The sequence below is a fragment of the Zootermopsis nevadensis genome, unplaced genomic scaffold (genome assembly GCF_977971745.1).
Source record: "Zootermopsis nevadensis isolate Lab colony 2312 unplaced genomic scaffold, Znev_1.0 Znev_ptg000029l, whole genome shotgun sequence".
Taxonomy (NCBI): Eukaryota; Metazoa; Arthropoda; class Insecta; order Blattodea; family Termopsidae; genus Zootermopsis; species Zootermopsis nevadensis.
The window spans coordinates 6194841-6215434 of NW_028259161.1; the positions used below are offsets into that span (position 1 = coordinate 6194841).

At 37.9% G+C, this 20594-nt stretch overlaps 1 protein-coding gene across 5 annotated transcripts in view; it reads right to left on the reverse strand.

Moving 5' to 3' along the window:
* LOC110836161 (uncharacterized) overlaps positions 1 to 20594 on the reverse strand; it is a 312398-nt gene that overhangs the window by 51956 nt on the left and 239848 nt on the right. For 3 of the 5 annotated variants that reach the window (XM_087358170.1, XM_087358171.1, XM_087358172.1), the window contains exon 5: positions 4350 to 4521. In XM_087358170.1, coding sequence (XP_087214296.1) covers positions 4350 to 4521 — 172 coding nt within the window. Of the gene's footprint in view, positions 1 to 368; positions 1334 to 4349; positions 4522 to 20594 lie in introns of those variants that run through there. The other 2 variants (XM_087358174.1, XM_087358173.1) reach the window with 2 other exon arrangements.

Here is a 20594-nt window from a genome sequence, read left to right on the forward strand (position 1 = left end):
TCTTCCACTTGCTTTCTTCCTCCTTTACCTCAGTTCTTATTTCATTATGAGCTATATTAAACGAAGAGATAAACTGAACAGCTATCGTAAAGAATCTGAACAGAAAAGAAAAGTCATCAAACTTATTTTTAAAAGGCACTCATATAAGATAAACATAATATGATGAACTTGTTTTTGTTTGTTTATTTTAACCGTCTAATCACAATAAAATATTTTATTAAATATTAAAATATTAAAATATTATTACTATAATTAACATTTAATATTTAAAATATTTAAAATATATTAAAATATATTAAAATGATGCTCTTTCTATCGAAATGTTCGATTTACAATTAGAGCATCATTATTTGTTTTTGTTTGTCATCTTATTTCTTATTCTCATTTTTATTGTCCTTTTATCACTCTTCTATCCCCTCTTATTATTCCATTTATCCCTCTTAACCTTTCTAACTGCTCTACCTTTCCTGCTCCTCATTCAGTTCTTGAATATCTTCCTCTTCTTATTCGTGTTCTGCTTCTCTCATTCTTCATATTCCTTCATATATTTATCTAAAATATATAAAACCATGCACACAAACAAAACTGTTTACACTTTGGAAAACACGCGTTTCGACCTCATGAGGTCATTATCAGTGGCAAAAACATTAATTCATTAGTCTGTCTATTAAATCATACAATTTTGTACGTGTGGGATAAATATTCCTTCACGTTTCCCTCTTTCCCCTCTGCTTTTCCATCTACGTTCTTTCCTGTTTCCGTAAAACAAATACTCAAGCTGCTTATGAAGTGAAGCCAATTTCAGGGTTTCAAACGGAAAGCCAAAATTCAATATTGTTTGCTCTGTACATATGTCGGCCGTTCGACACACGCAGTCTCGATACGCTTCTGCAGCGCTTTACCTTACCTCATGCACAGGCAGGCAGCATCTCATACTCGAATGTGTAAATCAGCTCAGCAGGTCGGCATACAAGGTGTTTGTATGAGAAGCCGTTGTGGGCGGGGAATTCATAGATGAAATATAGAGATAAGGGTGAAGAATACACAGGTCATCTGCCCGCAGCGCTCATACTAACAAATCCAGTCCTTGGAAACTGAAAATACTCCTAATTGAAGGATGGCGGTAAATAATCTCAGGATGATAGCCACAACTTCTTTTTTTTTTAACTGCTTTCGTGTGTCTGCACTCCAAGAAAGCCAGTGCCTATGTTATTCTTCGTCGGCTGGAGCCTTCTAGCGTGTAATGATTCAGAATTATTTCTGAATAGTGTAAACATTTGGTAGGACCCTTCGCGCAGGATATTTGTCTATCGATACTGCTGGAGGTCTGCTGCTGAAAGGGCAACACAAAATAAGAAAATACGGACCCATTTTTACTCAGAGCGGGATACGAACAATAGATCCTAGTGTTCCAGCGGACCAAGAACAAAAATTTGTGACATAACGAAAATCATATGTAACACCCTGAAAATGGACGTAACGTTTGAAGTTCCTTCCACTTCAGAAATTCCCAACACTTTATGGTACCCGAAGGTTCATTGCCGCGTTCACAAGAGCCCGCCAGTCCCTATCCAGAACCAGATGAATCCAGTTCATACCACCCCATCCTATTACTCTAAGATCCATTGTAATATTATCCTCCCGCCTACGTCTGTGTCTTCCTGTTGGTCTCCTTTCTCCTGGTTTCGCCACCAAAACCCTGTATGCAATCCTCCTCTCTCCCTCTACGTGTCCTGCCCATCTCAACTTATAAAGCTCCTCAAAATGTAACTTTCTCCAGTCTCCTAGCAATTCATTAGTTCCAAATATTCTCTTCAGCACCCAGTTCTCAAACATCCTCAGTCTACTTCCCTTCTTTAGTGTCAGAGACCAAGTTTCACACCCATATAAAACTACAGGCAAAATTACAGCTTTACGTTTCTAGACAGTAGACGAGATAACTAATCAGAGTTCCGAACCAATAGCTAATTTTCAGATTTTCGTTTGCTGGGAACAAACCAAGAGAAAATCGACACGGCTTTTCAACACCAATCAGTTTACAGCCATGCACACGCACTTTCAAGTGGTTTGTTGGAAAGCTGAGGGGGAAGGGAGGCTTTTGATACTTGTGAGCTCTTTGCTGGGCAGCGTCACAAAACAGAAAAACATCAAAAAGCCCCTCACCGCTTCAACCAGTATGAAAACTGTTTCGGAAATACGCTTATTGCACTGAACCTTAAAAATAACAAAAGATCGCGAAATCCTGTCTTTATTGCACGAACAGGTATTTAATGCTTTAGTACGGTTTCACGGGGAATTTGTTAGAAGTTTTTTTTTGTAGTTCCCGCTATAGTTAACCAACTTCAGGCCGGGTCTCAAAGTTTTCTCTTAAAAATAAGACAAAATTTGTGTTCTTTTTCTTATTGTGTATTTAACGACGCTTTGTAAACTGCAGATTTTCCGCAGCGTTAAAAGACAATTATTTTGAACGACGATTCTGTAGGATCATGAAGAGAAACGATCGGAGACATCCTCGGTCAGGATAACAGGACACCGGTCCTGATCTGAACACGGGGCTTCCTGATTACGAAGGAGAGTTTTCGGGGTCATACTTTAATAAGTCAATGACTATCAAATAGATTACTGTGACAGTGTAAATAAAGCATAGTTAACAAGGATAAGTACGTTTATATAATTAGGCCTAATTTACATCATCACAGTTACTTACGTCTAAATTCATCGTGCAGAGTTCTTCTTGCAAAGCTAATTATCGTTCAATTTGTCAAAAGACATATTTCCTGTCATTTTGCCCCCTTTCACGAAAGCAAAATCAAGCTCTGTAAACGTGATGTTATAATTTATACAATGTACAAGGTTAAAAAAAACCAATTTTATACGAGTAATTCTTTGTTCAGAAACACATGTCAATATCCATAGTACGTGTGCTTGGCAGTGAGAACAATTTACCCCTATCTCTTTGTTAGATGTGAATCGCAGTGGGGGTAAGAGTAATCTATTTGTGATGATTTAATTCTATCGTTTCTAGTTCGATTATATGTTCAGTGCATGGAGTGCGTATAGGAACCTCCATGGTCCCTTTGCATCAGGTCATGGGAAAAACGCTGTTAAGTCTTCTGTTATTTGTTGCTACTCTATTGTATAAGCTGTTCTGATGTATCGTGAAGCGCGAAGTTTATTTAAATAGCATTTAAAAACCGTAATCTTGTTACAAGGTCAATCATTTAATGATGGTTACGAAAATAATTCACGTTTATTCGAAAAGTCAAATGAGATTAATTATGTAGGAGACATACCACGTTATTAAACATTGATGCAAGTGGTGTGTGTAACTAACAGTCCTTTAAATCAGTGATATCGAACCTGGGGTAAGCGTGCCCCCGGGGGTACGCGAAGACATCTTTGGGGATACGTGAAATATATATATTATTTTATGATGAACACTGAATAATCAGTAATGTAATTTATTTAATTTATTTTAGATGTAGATTTTATAATATGCATAACTTGAATTATACACCAACAACTTTGGGGGTACAAAGTTGAAGAGAAATTATATTTGGGGGTACGCGAACAAAAAAGGTTGAATACCACTGCTTTAAAGGATTAATTAAATACCTTGGCACTCTATGCAACCCTAGTTTGAAATGAACGAGTGTCTCAGGTGGATAGCTTGAAAGATGCTGAACGGAGTCACTTTAAAGAAAGAAAATTCTTTCCTGGATTACACTCATTGGCTTCTGAACAGTTCAAATAACATCTGTACCTTACTTCCTATGCCGAACATGCAACAACAGTTACCAGTCGAGGGTAATCACATAGGAGTTTGACGCAGATGTTAAACAATGCGGCCAACGTTTGAAAGTATTAACATCAAAATTCCTTAACTCTTGTCTTTACACGATGACCCATGCAGGAAGAGTAGAGGGACCTGATACACAGTGTTTATCTCCCACGCCATGAAGGTGGGGCGAAAGTATAACTGTGCCCATCCATAACCTCGGTGAAGCCAACTTCATGCCTCGTCGCCTACACGTCCATGAAAATAACCAATTGGAGAAGATGAAGGGACACTCCAGACCCGTTTTAGATGTTATGGTAGAGAAGAAGATGCCCATTGCAGTCATACAGAGAATATAACCACAGCCACAAGGCACAGTCCATAAATTTTACGGGCTAAACTGTGGCATATATTATGAACAAGTGAAATTTAGTTTCTGAAGGAGGAGAAAACGACACGATGGATTCCCGCACGCGTGACAAATGCCAACATCATTGGTTCAAACTGTTGAGAACGTAGATCACGACACACTACCGGAAATACAAGAATAAAGACTAATGTTCTGACTTACCGTGAATGCTTCCGTGTAACTGCACTTGAATTATTGTTCCACTGAAGAGCTTGAACCGCTGATACGATACATTTTGAAACGCACCTTCCTTCCATGCTGGGGAGAACCACGAGACGCAACGACCGTCCCGATGACGCAACAAATTTTGTGGGAGGCGCTGAGACGCAGACACCTGTGCAGGCAGAAAGAGAGAACAAAAGCTTTACATTGGTTGCTTGGCAACACAGCGCCACCACGACGTTGCACCAAACAACAATAACATCCATCAACATCGCATCATAATCAAAGTGGCCTTGATTAATGAACTATCGTTCTTGAATGTATTAACTAAATTCAAAGAAAATAATACTAAAGGGTACAATCAATTCAAATGCTGAGTGGGCTATTCTTTACAGAAATTCAGTTCAACAATACATTTCGATGTATAATTGTGTTATTGTTATTACAAGTGGAAACTAATGGAACTCTAAGGTGAATTTCTGAGGAAACAAGGTTGTTGTTTGTGGGTCATGTGAGAGAAATATAATGTAACATAGATGGAAATACCTTCAAACGTACAAAAAAAAAATAAAAAAAAGTGAGGACAAAAGACACAGGAAAATCGAACAACATGAAATGGCAGATTTTTATTAATATGTGGTCCATTTAACGAAGCCGCTAACTCAGAGTATGCTGTATGTCGAATGATAGAATGATTAAAGATAGTTGAATTGAAAAAAAATGCGGAAGGAAGCGGCCTATCTACCATCCCGGTACTTTCCTGAGGGGACTGAGACAAACCTAAACAAGAGTTTCCGATCTCAGGGCCCAGACTTGAACCCGGAACTCTCGAGAAAGAATGGTCGGTGAAACAGCGAACTGCGATTTCGCGGACACCGCCACTGAACACGATCCTCAGTCAGCTAAATTCACTCCCACCCTCACAACCTCTGTTCCTAAGATATATTCTGACGTTACACTCACCTCCCACACTCCCTCTGTTTCTGGGTGTGACTGCTTTCTAACAGCTTTCCCCATCGAAAATCTTCACGCCACATGTCCAGCTCATCCTAACTCCACAGATTTCACTACATTCTTCAAATCACAGATTCCTGAGTTATTTTTATTTTAAATTGACAGCTAACGTCATGCCTCTTAGGTCCTAACTGTTATTATTTAAATAGTTTATATCATTGCTTCGTACTAGAACCCGTGACTGTCATAAATAGAGTTACAATGTTAACATAGTCCCAAGAAATTCCCCACATATTACTCTGACACTGACAAGGCTGTAATCTTACAACCAACTTCTTCACAGTGTCCGTCTTTGTACGTGTGTGCGTTCACTTTTTACACCTTCCTGGTGCAGTGTTGAAACAAAGGAGCACGTTCCGTAGACCGTTGGTGCAAACTTCTTAAACACAGCCGAACTACCATCAGAATTCTGCCTTTCACTAAGGATTCAAAGCCCTACATTTCACTCTTGTACCCGAGTAGCCCTGAGGTATTCAATAAATGTTAACAATTCCTCTGTGAGTACATGTCAATGAATACGGCACAATGAACTATGTGATCCGCGGACTAATATATCTTTATTTGTAGCCGACGTTCCCAAAACTATGGCAGGAATTTCGAAGTTTTCATTCAGTGAAATTTTAGATAGTACAACAGGACTACGTTCAATATCGAATGTCTTTAAATCCTGTACAGGCCTGCATCCGACACAAGTGAACAGGTACCTTTTTAAGTAAATTTGTGGACAGTTATAACTTTCAGGAAATGAGCTCCCCTATCATTCACCCCTCTCTCTCTCTCTCTGCATATATATATATATATATATATATATATATATATACATAACCCTGGAATACTATGGTGGAGTACTGGATTCCCCAACCGATTTTGCAGAAAATTACATAAAAAGAACTTCAAAATTCACATTTTTCATTAAATATTGTTAGGTTGGACAAACCACCGAGCGAAATACGGTACTGAATTCTTGGTTAGATGAACTTGAAAGGAATTAGACAAGTATTAGAGTGTACAAGATAAAGGTTAAAACCCAGAATGACATATTTCAATGGGCAGGTCAGAAAAAATATATTTGTATGGACACTTCTCTTAAAAGTTGTTGGCACCTTAAATAACAGGATCATTAGTTACGTGTTGTTTAATAACTGAAATATGTGACTGTTACCCAAAGCGGCGTTCCAATTCAGAAAACAAGTGTAGGACGCTCTTTGTAAAAGCTAATTTAAATCAAAGCGTAAACCGAGGATGAGTCATTTTAGTGGAATTTCGTAGTCAGCGTTAACGACCACGCCTTAAGTCATACTGCTCTCCTAGGGCCTACAAACAACTCAATACTGACAGACGACTGCATGCTTTTACAGATAATTATGAGGATAAGCAATTTTATCTCGTTACATAAGCAAACCCTAGCAGCATCCACATCTTGTTTGGAAGAGAATTCTCTAGGAGGCGGCCAGACGAAAAAGGCGTCTGTTGAGTTTCTTTTGTTTGAAATCGACGCGTCAGCAGACGGAGATGGCCGACAAGTTTTTCCCGAAGAAAGAACGTAGCCCTAACCCCAAAAAAGACGGCCTAAGTAGAATTTGTCTGTCAGATACAGAGACGGCCAAGTAATACTCAAATTAATAAGGTGTCCTGTAAAGGAAATATGTAGTTAAAAGTGTTGAGAAAGCTAGATCTCTTTATGCTAGAAGAGGGATGGAAACAAATAGAAAAATTGTGAGTTTTTTAATATGTAACATGTATGCAAAACTTAAACAAAAATTACAGTTACAAACAATAATTTTTAAGTATATAAAATATATGAATTGCATTCTATGAGCTAAATGGCTCAGTTTAAACAAAATAAATATAGAAAATTAAAACTTCTTCATGTATTGCATCGAGTAAAATGCCGTACGTGAAGGCGATTCCCATCAGTCTGTCCGTCGTGATCTTGTAAGAGTGAGAATAAAGTGGAAGTTCCAAAACACCATCAAGTCTAAAGTTTCCATAGGCCTACAAACCGTTAAGTGTAATACAATCTAAAAAATCTGTAAGAGCAAAATCATGAAACTTAATGGCTCGTATAAGCATATTGCATGTGAAATAAAGGCCTCCTTTTAAGTTTTAAAAGTGCACTAGCATTAAATCAGGGAGTACCGAAAGCTTTTAGAGGTCACATAAGGTTGCATCTTTCCTTTCGTATCGAGATATTAACACAAAGAAGTTTGGCGTATTATACCACAAGTTGATTTTAAACTGCAATATATAAATGCAGAAGACGATTAACAATTTCATAATTAGCATAACAATAGCATTGTTACATTCATTATTAATTTCAGCCTGTATTTACACGTCTTATTAAAACAGTGACTAGGCCAAGATACAGATTTAATCATCGCTTATAAAACACTTAATTAATGTTAGTTGTTGTGTGATAGGTCGCTAATAAGGTTCTGATAGTCTCTGCCGATACTGCAGGTGCAGAACAAGTCTTATGATGTTCTATGTAGTGTTAGCCGGTAGGTTCAGAGATGCTGTGTTTGCATAGATTAGTTTGAGTATTAGCCTATTCATTCTGCCAATAACATAATAGGAATTATAGTGACTGTTTTGTGTCCTTATTACTTACGTGTCCTTTCTAGGGACTCTTTATTGAAATAAATATAATAATAATAATAATAATTTTATTCTTTATTATATAACACTAACTCAACATCTACAGGAGCCAATTAGAGAGTTGACATCAGAAGATAAAATAAACATGAAACAATAAAAAGTGAAAACAAAATAAATTGCATATATAACCTATCAAAACACTTTCTCGTTACGAGAAAGTGTTCTCAAAGCAGACAATTTTTTCACCAAAAATATAAAAAAATCCCCACGTCATTCACAACAAAGATGAATCTTCATAAACTGCTCTCGCTAACTCACTTAATTACGAGTTCTATTGACGTTCAAATATAATAAGTATCATAAAATATTGTTATTAAAAGAAAGGCGTAATATTTACCATCAGAATTTCTTTGCAAAATCATGTCCAAATAATCTTGTGCTACCGAAGTTGCCAGCCCAGAAACTATCGCTCTGGAACGTCTGCTATATATAGGACCCACATGTCAGGTAAGTGATTAAATCTTTACCTCTGTGTGTAAGCCCATTCCGCATAAATACAACGTGAATATGGGATTCATTGTGACATCCACACCTGCTTTCAGAATTAGAAGCGCTGGGGGCTGGCTCCCATCCATCAATTCTTACATCGCAATCAAGTATTATATGGCTTTTGTTAATACAGGCATCGTGCCAGCTACGTCAACTGCACCTCTAACTATATATACATTTACTTCCGAAAGATAGTTCGCTGTGAGGAGGTCTTAATGTAGACACACTCACAGTAAAAGGGAAATAAAAAGGATCGAATAGCGCTAAAACTCTCGCCATGGGACACAATCCTGTGTCATTTCAATCCAAATTAAAATTAGCAACAACAGTTTTCTTACGATCAAAATTAATATTATCAGATCTAAAACTTCTTGACGATGGTGAAGAGTCAATTGAATTGATATTATCCATCGTCTAGTAAATATAAAACGTAAAACGACGTTTCGGAGATGGGACTCTATCTCCGTCTTCAGGCTCCTACACAGTCGGGCCCACTAGATAGAGCCAATCCCTATCTCCGGACGAAATTAATATTACACTAGCAACACAGTCATTTGTTAACATTCTGTTCATCAGTGATGGACAAACTCTATAGCATAATACATGAAAAAACTTAATTAAAAAACTTTATAGAAAGAAACATGAATGTCCTTGAACAAAAATTGTTTCAGCATTCATTTTGCTTCATCAAGGAAATTTGAGTGAGAATCGAAAAGTCTGAGACAGACAATTAAACATGTTTAATAAACATGTCACTTAGGGAAGAAGAGATTTAAATGTAACTGTTAATGACCGTTTCCTTAATATATTATTTGTCAAGCAAAACAGACCACCAATCAAAACTTACAAACTCCATGGACCAGACTCCTTCTTGAAAAGCTGAACTAGTCAAGAAATTTTTCTTCTTTTACGGAAGCGAAAGATTCATTGCCGTCTTTAGAGACTGCATCTGCATCGTGGTGTATGCGGGAACAGATAAATACTTAAAATAGCCGTCTACATAACCCATATTGTATTGTCTGCGCTAAAACGTTTCAGCCCGAACTGGCCATCCTCAGGTGGAAATGCTTAAGTTTGCATATAAAGCCTATCGCATTGGCTTGTGTTCCTATGCACAGCCTACATTTTACGACATGCCAACTAACGCTGGATCAATGCAGCCGAAACATGTAGCATAGATACAATAAATGTCGTGTAGAAGGCTACTTTACGTAATTATTATTTCATGTCGATGGCGGCAGTATATTCCACCGAAACATTGGTTTCTATAAACAAGTCCACGTGGCGTTACAACCGAGATGCTCAACATGGATACCTTGATTTTGATCAGCCTATGGCCAAGAAATGGTCACCCCTAACGTTCAAGGTCAAAGAATTCACATGCAGAATTGGGAACACAAATATGAGTTTTATTAAGCAAAAAACGTTGTTTGCCAGGAACACACAGAGAATGTACGACATACTCTTTAACGTGGTCCAAGTCAACAGTTAATGTAAGCACGTCACAGGCGTGTCTTGTAAATATGGCGAACAAGTCAGCACACATCATTACTTATTAAGATATATCTAGGTCCACCTTTTTATTGCATTGGTTAAATTTATAATCTGTTTTCTTTTGGGTCTATCGTGCAACATTTTGCAACAGAGACAAATTTTAACAAAAGCATGTTTCGTTAATATTTCATAATTTTTTAGTGATTAGGGGCATAAGGTAGTCCGGCTTATCGCCTTTCGTTCTTATTAGAATATTAAAAGGTTTATTTCAAATGCAATGTAATAACATCCCTTTACACGCCTTTACGATGATTACTGAAATCATTATCTGATTCTTAACGTCGGTAAAATGAAGTTAAAACTGAACCCGTGCTTAATAAACCATCATGACATTAAATACGTATAAATGTTTAATTAAATACATAGCCTTCAAATTTAAAGCAAACCTTAACGCAATCTTAAACTTAACACCAGAGCAGCTTTATCCCCGAGGGAGGAGGCTTAAATTTAAAGGAAAATAACATTATTTGCAAGGTCTCCAATTTGCCATAATGTCCTTATTTCACATAAAAATGTAAGGGTTTTTAACAGTAACGTTGTACAAAGTAGCTATTGTAATCCTGTAAGGAATATTGACGCAGGGAGCTACAATACCGACAATATAGCCTACATCGTTTCTTTCGGTCTGAAACGTGAAGTCAGTATACGACAGGTCGGGACGGCCTTCCAGATGACAAGTAGTCCTATGTTCAAATATGAATAGATCGACAAAGTTTCTCCAGTCCTTGATATAGGATCCGACACCAGGCTATAGAAACATTTCTATAGACAGCGCTGAACTTCACACTTCCCTCAGCAACCCCTTGTGACATTCATCAAGTTTGACAACGCTAAAGTGCGTGTTCGATGAAGGAATCGCGACTTGTTGTGGTCAGGGACTGCTTTTATCTCTTACCTGCCAACAACACCCAGAGCTCCTCCTGGCTAGTCTTATTATTAGTTAATGGTGTCTCCCTCCAGGAGCTAGTTTCTGAAAAGGCGCTCTCCTTACAATGGGTTTTAGCACGGTGTTTCACAAAGTTCGTAACGTTACTTTATAGTCAGCTCGGCAAACGTTTCAGGAATCGAGAAGGAGACCTCGTGACAATATTTTTTTTATTTTCCTCAAGGAAACACCTTCAGACCTGTTCCTGCTTCATTTCAACATTCACGAGGTGTAAAAATGCGTTTATTCCTCGTCAACGGTAAATTAAAATCGACTGCGATATATCTCTTAGAGCATTCCATTCTGCAAAGTTTTGTCTGTGTGAAGTTTTAATTTGTGTGTAAGTAGTACGAATCCAAGTCTACTCTAATATCATCATTCTTTGGGGAATCCAATGGGGATGTCCTTCAAAAATTCTCAAAAATTTAATTTCAGCAAATGATATCTAGCCATATTTACTCTTTCAAATATGCATTTTGTTGCTTGTATCTTAATCACATTCAAGTGGCATATCACACAGCATGAATGGAAAGCATATGGACAACTTGCGATAAGTTTCCTTTACTTTCCATAAATTAGTTGAGTGTGTCAGAAGGTGATCCATCTACTGGTTTCAAACAGTATATTTTTCTAAATAACTGTTCTTCTTACAGATAAAGCAAAATACGAATTTCTGATGACTTCCAATTTCTCACTTCCTTGTAAAAAAGACTACATGTACTTCGCCGAGAGACAGAAAAAATAATAATATTGATCGGCATGTTTCTTAGCTGCAGGATTTTCAGAATTTTTAAATTACTTACAAAATAATTATGAAACATTTTGCATTATCCAGTTCAGAAGTGTCGCACTTTAGAAAATAACGAACAAAACTTCGGTAGCAGAAATGAATCGAAAAGAATATAAAGGAAAAAGTATATAAAATAATGTTATAAAAACAGCAAGGGTTTATAAAATTCTAATTTAGATGATACAGAAACAAAGTAATTAATACGGGAACTGGCAAGTACAAGGAACGGCAGCCAACAGAAGATGACCCAAACACGAGCTGGAAAGAATGTCACCAGGCATAAAGTAGAGAGGAAGACCGAGATTTAGACGGATCAAAGGAATCCAGGACACAGTAGTAGAGTGAGGAGGGAAAGAGGCTAGTAGATGAATGGGTGGATGAGACTGGAAATCGGAAGAAGTCAGTGGCGTTAGGAAATTGATGCATACAAACACAACAGAATTTATGGACTGCAATTTAAAAATATATCATCTATCGAACAATAAATGTAACATACGATACTATATAGAAGTTTTCTGAAAGACTTGTGGCTATAATTACAAATATTTTAATTAATTTCATATCGGTAATATGCCAAGTGATATATTCATGTATAAGATACGCCAAGTTCTACTCACCCCAAACGAATTGATATTCAGAAGAGAATTAAAGTTATCATGGCGGTGAATACATCGGTCATGATCTTATGGACTGTGACGCTGTGAGAACTTGCAGATAACCACCAAAGTTCGGAGGAATAGACTACTTCTATCTTCAGAGCTGAAGATAATATTTAGATAAAAATGACGGTCAGTAAGAAGTTGAAAGTGGTCTCGGTCTAAGAACGTAGTGTGCATTATTAAATATTTAAGAACTGTTAATTTAATTTCCTGGTATCTCGTAACTTACGGTGACCACTTGAGGTTCATGGCGTGTAATTTTGTAGCAATAATACAAAGCCGAAAGCTGTGTATTGTTTCTTCCATGTCAGATTATCCAAGCCGCTAAAATCATTGCGCGAATATAAAAGGACTTGCGAACAGAAACGATTTGGAAGGATCTGGCAGAACAAGGCTTTCTGAACGCACTGCACTATTGTCATCGCGAAAGGAGGACAAGAAGACATTTTGTAGCAAGAAGCTGGGAGGGAAAGAAGAATGGCTTGGTGGCACAGACCATGTAGACATCTCGTGTTACAAATTGTTGTGGACATGTTAACATCTCCCAGCTGGCTGAGGCCCATCCTACCGGTCGGCCCAACGACAGACCGACAGACTGGTAGCGTCCTCTTTACCGCCATCTTCGTCAACTACTGCGTTTCTGGTACTCACATCGGTGGCATTTAGAGGAATTGCGTACATAGTTGCGAAAACTGTGAATTCGTAAACTAGTATTTTCAAAATTCAGTGTTCTACATGACGCTGTATTTAATTTTTTTAATAAGAACCTTTCACCTAAACCAGAACGAGAGCAGCTTTATGAAGCGGTGGCTGGAACTGCGAATATTTGACAAGTCATTATCATGTTACGTTCTTACACATAAAAATAAGATGATTCCAGTTGTGAATGTAAGAATAAAGGAATTAAAAGGACAAAAACATCTGGAAATCCTTTTCATAAAGAAAATCTATTAATTTTGGAGCGAAACTTTTAACCTCTTACCCATCATATATTCGATTTTTTCTTTTGCTATATCCTCTATGTTTTTCCTCTGCTTATCAGACCCTTAGCTTGAATCTGAAACCGAACATACTCGTGGCAGGCCACAGAAGTAAGGCAGAGTTAACCTTGTCTCCTAGCACACGAAGGCATTACAACACAAAGAAGCTGCCGTCTTTGGTTTCTTCTTCTAGCCAGTTTGTATTTCAATGCGAAACGTGGATCTCTCTCTCTCTCTCGATCTCTCTCTCTCTCTCTCTCTCTCTCTCTCTCTCTCTGCTTTCTGTCAACGTGGAAAGTAATTTATTTCTGGAGTTTAAAATTTATGTCAATGCAGATTTGGTCTTCAGTCCACCCAAAATAACTTCGTCCGTCTGACTATTTAATCTCAGAATTTATATTTTTGAATTCGTTATTGGCACACTCTGTGTCTTAAGATTCGTTTAGCATTACACTCTCATAAGTACGTCTAGCTCACTAAAATGGTCTGTTCTCTTGATGTCATGAAGTAGAACTTTCTTTCTAAAACAGTTTTTCACACAACATTTAATATATAATAAAACAATAATAAAACCTCTAGTATTCTGCGCAAGTAGTCTACTACTGACAAAAGTAAAACATAAAGTCAGTTTCGGTAAAATGGACTTCCACGATTTCACTCATGATATTTGAAAATGTTGATTCGCTGCACAAAAACGCACGACTACAATCTAAAGATGTTCTTAGAACCATTATATAAATATTGATGTTCCTTATATTGTGTTCACATCCAGCTACAGTGGATTCAGACAGATACAAACCTTTTATTCGACGTCACATACGTGAGATCTTCGAAGCATTTTCATATAAAAATTCGTTTTCTGTATTTGTTGTTAGCAGACATGCATTAGTCTTACTGTTTAAATTGGAATCGCGATGCTGAGGATAAAACTGGAATTCAACCCTATTTCATTTATTGGAGACGCTGTGGAAACACCCAATTACAAAGTTTAATAACGACATGCGCCATTATTACTTGGCTCGAGGGTAGAACAATCTTACGAAGGGGATGCCACTTCTATTGTGTGTGTGTGTGGAAGGGAAGCTGAGGTGGAAAATAATCCGAAGCAAGAAAATACTACACACAGCTGTGCAGGGGTGCGTGTGACTCCTAGAGAAGATGACAATCGTGGTTAAGGGTGAGGGGGTTGCTTCTCAATTAAACTTGTCCCCAATATGCTTTTTCTGTACTCGCGATTTTCCCTACCATTGTACTAGAACTTAAAATGGAAGAGGGAGAAAAGAAATGAGAAGAAAAGATGATAAAGGGAAAAGTGAATTCATCTCACCGCAGAGCAGAATATTTTCAAAAAGCTACGTCACCTTTCTCAGGGTAACAAAGATAGAACGTACTCAAGGGTAAGTGCATAGTATTTGGAAACAAATATCTATGGTGAGCTGCTGGTCTCTGAATTCGAAAAGGTTATAATTGAGTTAGGTCTAATAACAGTGTACAGTTTCATATTTGATGAACATCAATCCTCAAATCTGTTATCACCGTATAGTAAGTGCCTTTGACGATCCACGTGTTTTAACTCCGAAGGTAATGTAAGCATGTGCTTCTGTGTCAAAGAAATTTGCTACTGGGGGTCTACGTCGAAAGCTGTGGGGTGAATTTAATTTTTGTTTGTATTTACCCAATAAACTCCTTTTTATTACACTCAAATCAAGTCATATCAAAATGACCGTAATGTTCATGCTTGTTTCAGGTTCGGTTCTCGGCCCTAAAGACAGGATGTGAGGATGTGGACTGGACTCGTGCGATAGTATCCAGTGGCGAGTTTCTGTGAGCACAAAAACAAAATTTCTACTTCGACAAAAGCCGCTTTAAGCAATTACCAGCTTCACAAGGAGGACGCTGCTTTATGGAGTTACGTGTTAGTTAATATTATCTGATTATTACCTCCTGTAAGACAGTTTTATTGCATGCATGTTGGCCATTCTAGTTTTGCTTTACGCGGCGTTACAATCTCAGGCAGTTGTAGCAGTCATGCAAGAAGCCACAATATCTTGGGTTTCCTTTCATTTCCTACGACACAGCTGTCTGTCTCTGTGCCGGACTACGGCCCCATGTGATGCATATTTGCTACAACCCACTGAGTCTCAATGCTCGTCACCCGGGCCCTCCGACACAGGACTGAAATAAATTGTGTTGTAATTGCCGCAGTAAGAAGCAGGAGGTAGGGTCCATTGCTACCTGCAGAGGCGAGGGTGACACAAAACGATATGATCACTAAGAAACGCAAAAACCGAATAACCTCGTTTTGTTAAAAAGAACACGGGCAGAGACCGCACCTTTAACAACGTGTTTAACTCCCTTTTTTTTTTGTTCATAACACATGACCCTGGAATATTAGTAAGAGATCTCTACAAAGCATTAGTAGGTCTATGAAACTAAATAGAATGGGAGGTGTGGAGAGCGACTACTAACTTTTCATGAAGACTTCTGTTCCATGGAATTAGTTATCTGGAATTGGTCTGCCTTAGCGCGACGTCATAAACCCGAACGGAGCGTTCTAGAGCTATTAAAAATTCCTTCTTGTTGTGTAACCCGTCAGCGTTTGTACCTGCTCAAAGATGTGAATACAGATCCAGTAATCGTACTTCAAGACCGCAGCACTTAGTTTATTGTCTGATCTCTCTTTTATACCCACAACACTACGGGAAAAAATCTACAGACGTCTTCGGGTATTGGTTATCATTGTACTAGCAAAACGTCGACAGTGGTTATACAACTGAAAGGTTATTTGGCTGACCTTGGCCGTTGTCACTAATCTAAGAGTATAAAATCAATATGTGTCAGTGTATCTCTAATGATAACCAGTCACTTTTAACACAGGAGTAGAATGGACTCCCGAAAACGATAAGTGTCTAAATATAACTTCGATAAGAGGCAATAAGGAACACAAATGCGATATAAAGAACCAGATATTATTAAAAACATTTACCGGTCGGGTTATAAACCCACGGTCCGAAGGCATTTTACGAGCCTGCGTATATTTATGTAATATTTTATAAACATGTGATAAATAGTTACCGGTATGGACCTACGTGCAGCGAATGTAAGTGTGCTGTACCATGTTTAATTCAAATAAGTTTCTACGCAGTTAAATACATTGTACTTCATTAACGCTTAACTTTTAAACTTGTTTCTTGTAAACTTATCCCTTTTTACATATCAGCTTCACCATAGAGTTAACACATAAGTTTGTAGACCCTAAACTCATATTTAAAAAAGTCAATAAACGTGATTCGTGAGAACGCATAAATTTTTTTCTCACAATTTTAGAACTTCAATCCTTTATTTTTGCTCCAGCGATTTACTATTCCTTCCTAAAATATTGCTATTATTTAAAAGTATTCTACGAACTACAAAGCAAAATAAAATACGAAAAGATTATTCATCGCCCTGATGATGGAGGCAGTATGACCTCTGAAACGTTGGTAAACATCTACCAGACTACACAGCGCAACAACCCAGAAGACAGAAAGCTTCATTATTCATATACAAATTCCTGGCATTCTTGTTCGTAGTCATTCTCTTTCCTAGCTCATAATAAAAGGGAACTTAAGAACATTTTTATTCATAATTACTTTAGCACGAGTCCGAACAAAAAAGAAATCTCTATTGTGACCGAATTGCAAACATGGAAAACAAAAAAAACAAAAACAAAAAATCAGTTGAGTCAGATACGTCAACATACAAGGAACATTCAAGGCTCTCGGAATGTTTGAAAGTAAGTTTTCGACCATGTCTTGACGAAAGTAGCTGCAAAAGGCATATGGGACTGAATCAAATCTCTGTATGTTTAAAACACATTCTCCAAGGTCAAGCTAATATAACAATTACCTTACGAAGGGTATTACAGAATGATAGTTTTCAGAAATTCATTATCATACGTATTTTAATGAACGCCGCAGTCAAGTAGTTAGAATTCCTGCTTTGTACTCAGGAGATCCCGGGTTTCATTCTCGGCCGAGATACCTGCGATTCTGACTGATTGTTTTCGTTATTATTCTCAGTTTCTCCAGTCAAAACCTAGGATGAATAACAGATTAGGCAACGTACATTTTCTTCTACATCCTTTTCAATTCAATATTCAGTAATGTGAAGCGCCGAAGATAGGGGTAGAATCTTGCTATGACGTGTTTGTGTCTAAATTTTGTCGAAATGGCGTTTCATACCAGAAGACCGACATCGGCAATGCCGTGACAACCTCACATCAAAATACTGTTTTATTTTTTTCGTCAACAAGCATTATAATTCATGGCAAACTAATATCGATAATTAATCATCTATTATATCTGTCATGACACTTTTAACGTTGCAGAAATGAACGTGTTTCGACATCAACTACAGAACATGGAAAATAAAATCAACATCCATGGTCGATTCCGTTTCAAATGGGAAAAGAAACATCTAAACCAATTACTAAAAGCAATGAAAGAGGACTACCAAAGAAATAAAGGCAAAGTAAAATAACAGTAGGCTACTTTTCCTTATTTAACGTGTTTTCGATTACTGATATCATTTTCATCATTTAATTTCACAGAAGACCTGTGGGCCTAATGTCACCCTAAGTTCTCATAAGGGGTCTGCATAAGGATAAACTAATTTTGGACTTTTGTGTAACAGGTATTAAATAGAAATATAACAGGCCTACTAAAAAAAAATACCTCACTGCAAGTAAAACTGTAGGCGCCGAAAGAAACAATATGACAGCCACTTCATAATACACGCCTTCAAACAGAAAAGCTTTTGAAATTTTATCTTAAATCTGTATCCACGTCTCGAAAGTTACATTTAAGCTGTTCAGAAGAACAACAGGCAGAACATTCACAGAACATGCCAAGGTATTCATTAGGTTTGTATTGTCATCAAAACACGTAGAGCATTTTCTCTGTAGTTCTTCACGAAATAGGTTCTGAGTTTCGTGTGGGAACGGAAACAGCTATGCTCAGTACTGAGTCAGCGAGTTTAGTATTACCACGAAGGTTTGTTTGACAAGTGGCGACAAAGTTCTGATAGCTCGCTAGTGTTTTCCGTGGAGACGGCTGGATAGAAAGTAAGATTGTCCGACTGCCTTTTGTTTCCACCGGCCATGATACAATTCTCCGTGAGGCACGTCGACTGTTTGCTCACAGCGTGTTTGAATTAAGGAGACATTAGACTTGTTTGTATGTAACTTTCTGTTTGTTCTGTGTTGACACTTCACTTTCATATACATGTGTACTGTTAAGTGCGTCTGTACACAACATAACTTACATACCGGTAATTAGGTAAGTAAATAAGATGTCCCTGTTACTCAACTAAACAAAATACCATTCAGGTGGAAGGAGCAGTGGAGATATAGCTCCACACATTCTCAACCTCGACTTTAGATTGAGGTGAGTGGTTAGCAGCCTCGGCCGCTTTAACCCCGAGCAAGAAACCAGAACCCGTCGGGTAGCCATCGTATTGCAAAGTAGCAAAAATTAACCGAGCCATACGTAACATATCGTAAGCGTACCGAAACGTGACTTAGTGACCACGCGTGCCCAAGCGTGACAAAGCGTGACTAGGTGTGATCTGCTATACAGGTTTGACTAGAGGTCACCATAAGTGTTAAAATACAACGAAGATTTTAAAAGCGTGACTAATCGTGACTAGGCGTGACGTACTGTAACGGAGTGACGAGATGTAGCCAGAGACGTCTAAAAGTGACGAATATTTACAAAGCGTGACCAAGAGTGACATAGCGTGACGTACTGTAAGGGCGTGACGAATTGTGACCATAAGTGTTAAAACGTCACAACAATCATCAAAACGTTACCTAACCTAAGAAAATCCACTAAACAAACAACCGAACCCAACCCAACCTAACCCAACGAAACCTAACCTAACCCAATCTTACCTCACCTATGCTAATCTGTCGTGTCTTCATCTAACCGTTAGGTGAAGAGGAAACTCCGACTGTAAACGTTTACATTCGTCCGGTTATAACTATTTCACGTCTAGAAGTCCTTTATGGATTTGAATAACATTCCGAATTGCATACGAGGACGTCTACGGACAACAGTAGTCAATATTACCTCCAACACGTTTAAGAGCCTGGACGTACGTTTTCTTGTATTTCGCAAAAAAAAAGTACGTACCAAATCTATTTCAATACGAACAATGAACAGACTTACTTTTTATGTCACATAATTTTTATATAATGTATAATTTGTTGAGACATCATAAAACTGGATTTGAGCGAAATTATTTAATTCCAAAATTATATGAGCTAATTCTAAGGAACACAGCTTCTTATTTGGTCCACAAATCCCCTCTCTGTTACAGAAACTGAAGGCTCATTACCATACACTTTCTCCCATGTCTTCTACATGCATAGCCTCATCTCGCCCCCTTCGATTTGATCTAATAACAACATCTGGTGAGGAAGAATGCAATTATGAATCTCTTCATTCCTATTTCCAACTCTATACTTCTCCCAAGAATTTCCTCAGCAGTGCCATGTTTTTCCACCCTTTACACTACATTGATAGAAACGGTGAGTTTCACGTTCTGGCCACTTCACCCCTGGATAAAGTATCGTTAGCAGCCGCATACAGGGATCTAGGTGTCCACCATTTTGACATGGTGCTTAAGGTAAAAATACTTGTGTTGGCTGGGAATCGAATTCAGGTCACCTAGCCCGGAGCTAGTGATATCGACATCTGTCCATAAAATCAATTTGCCTATGTCTCTGAAGCGTTACCTGCGTTTTACACAGTTTTGTTTCTGCGTGTATGTGTCAAATCCGCCTCAGACACAAAAGTAGGACGCAATCATAATATTTATAAATGTCTACCACACCAAAACCTATACGGGCTGTCCGCTGACTACTGTCGATCAAAGTTTGTTTTCATCATAAGTTCCCGAAGGGTCACTGTGTTTGCCCAACAGTTCAAATGATGTTTGTGAACTTCATATTACAACACCAGAGGCTGTGATTGCAACCCTCAATATTAACGTTGTTTACATGTTTGTACTTCTATGACCCAACAAAGTACAATGGGCATCGACTCGATGTTTGAGAGCTACAATACAGAACGGTGCATCCTACTGGACAGACAGGTTAACGGAGCATCGGAACAAGTCTCAATAATATGTGTT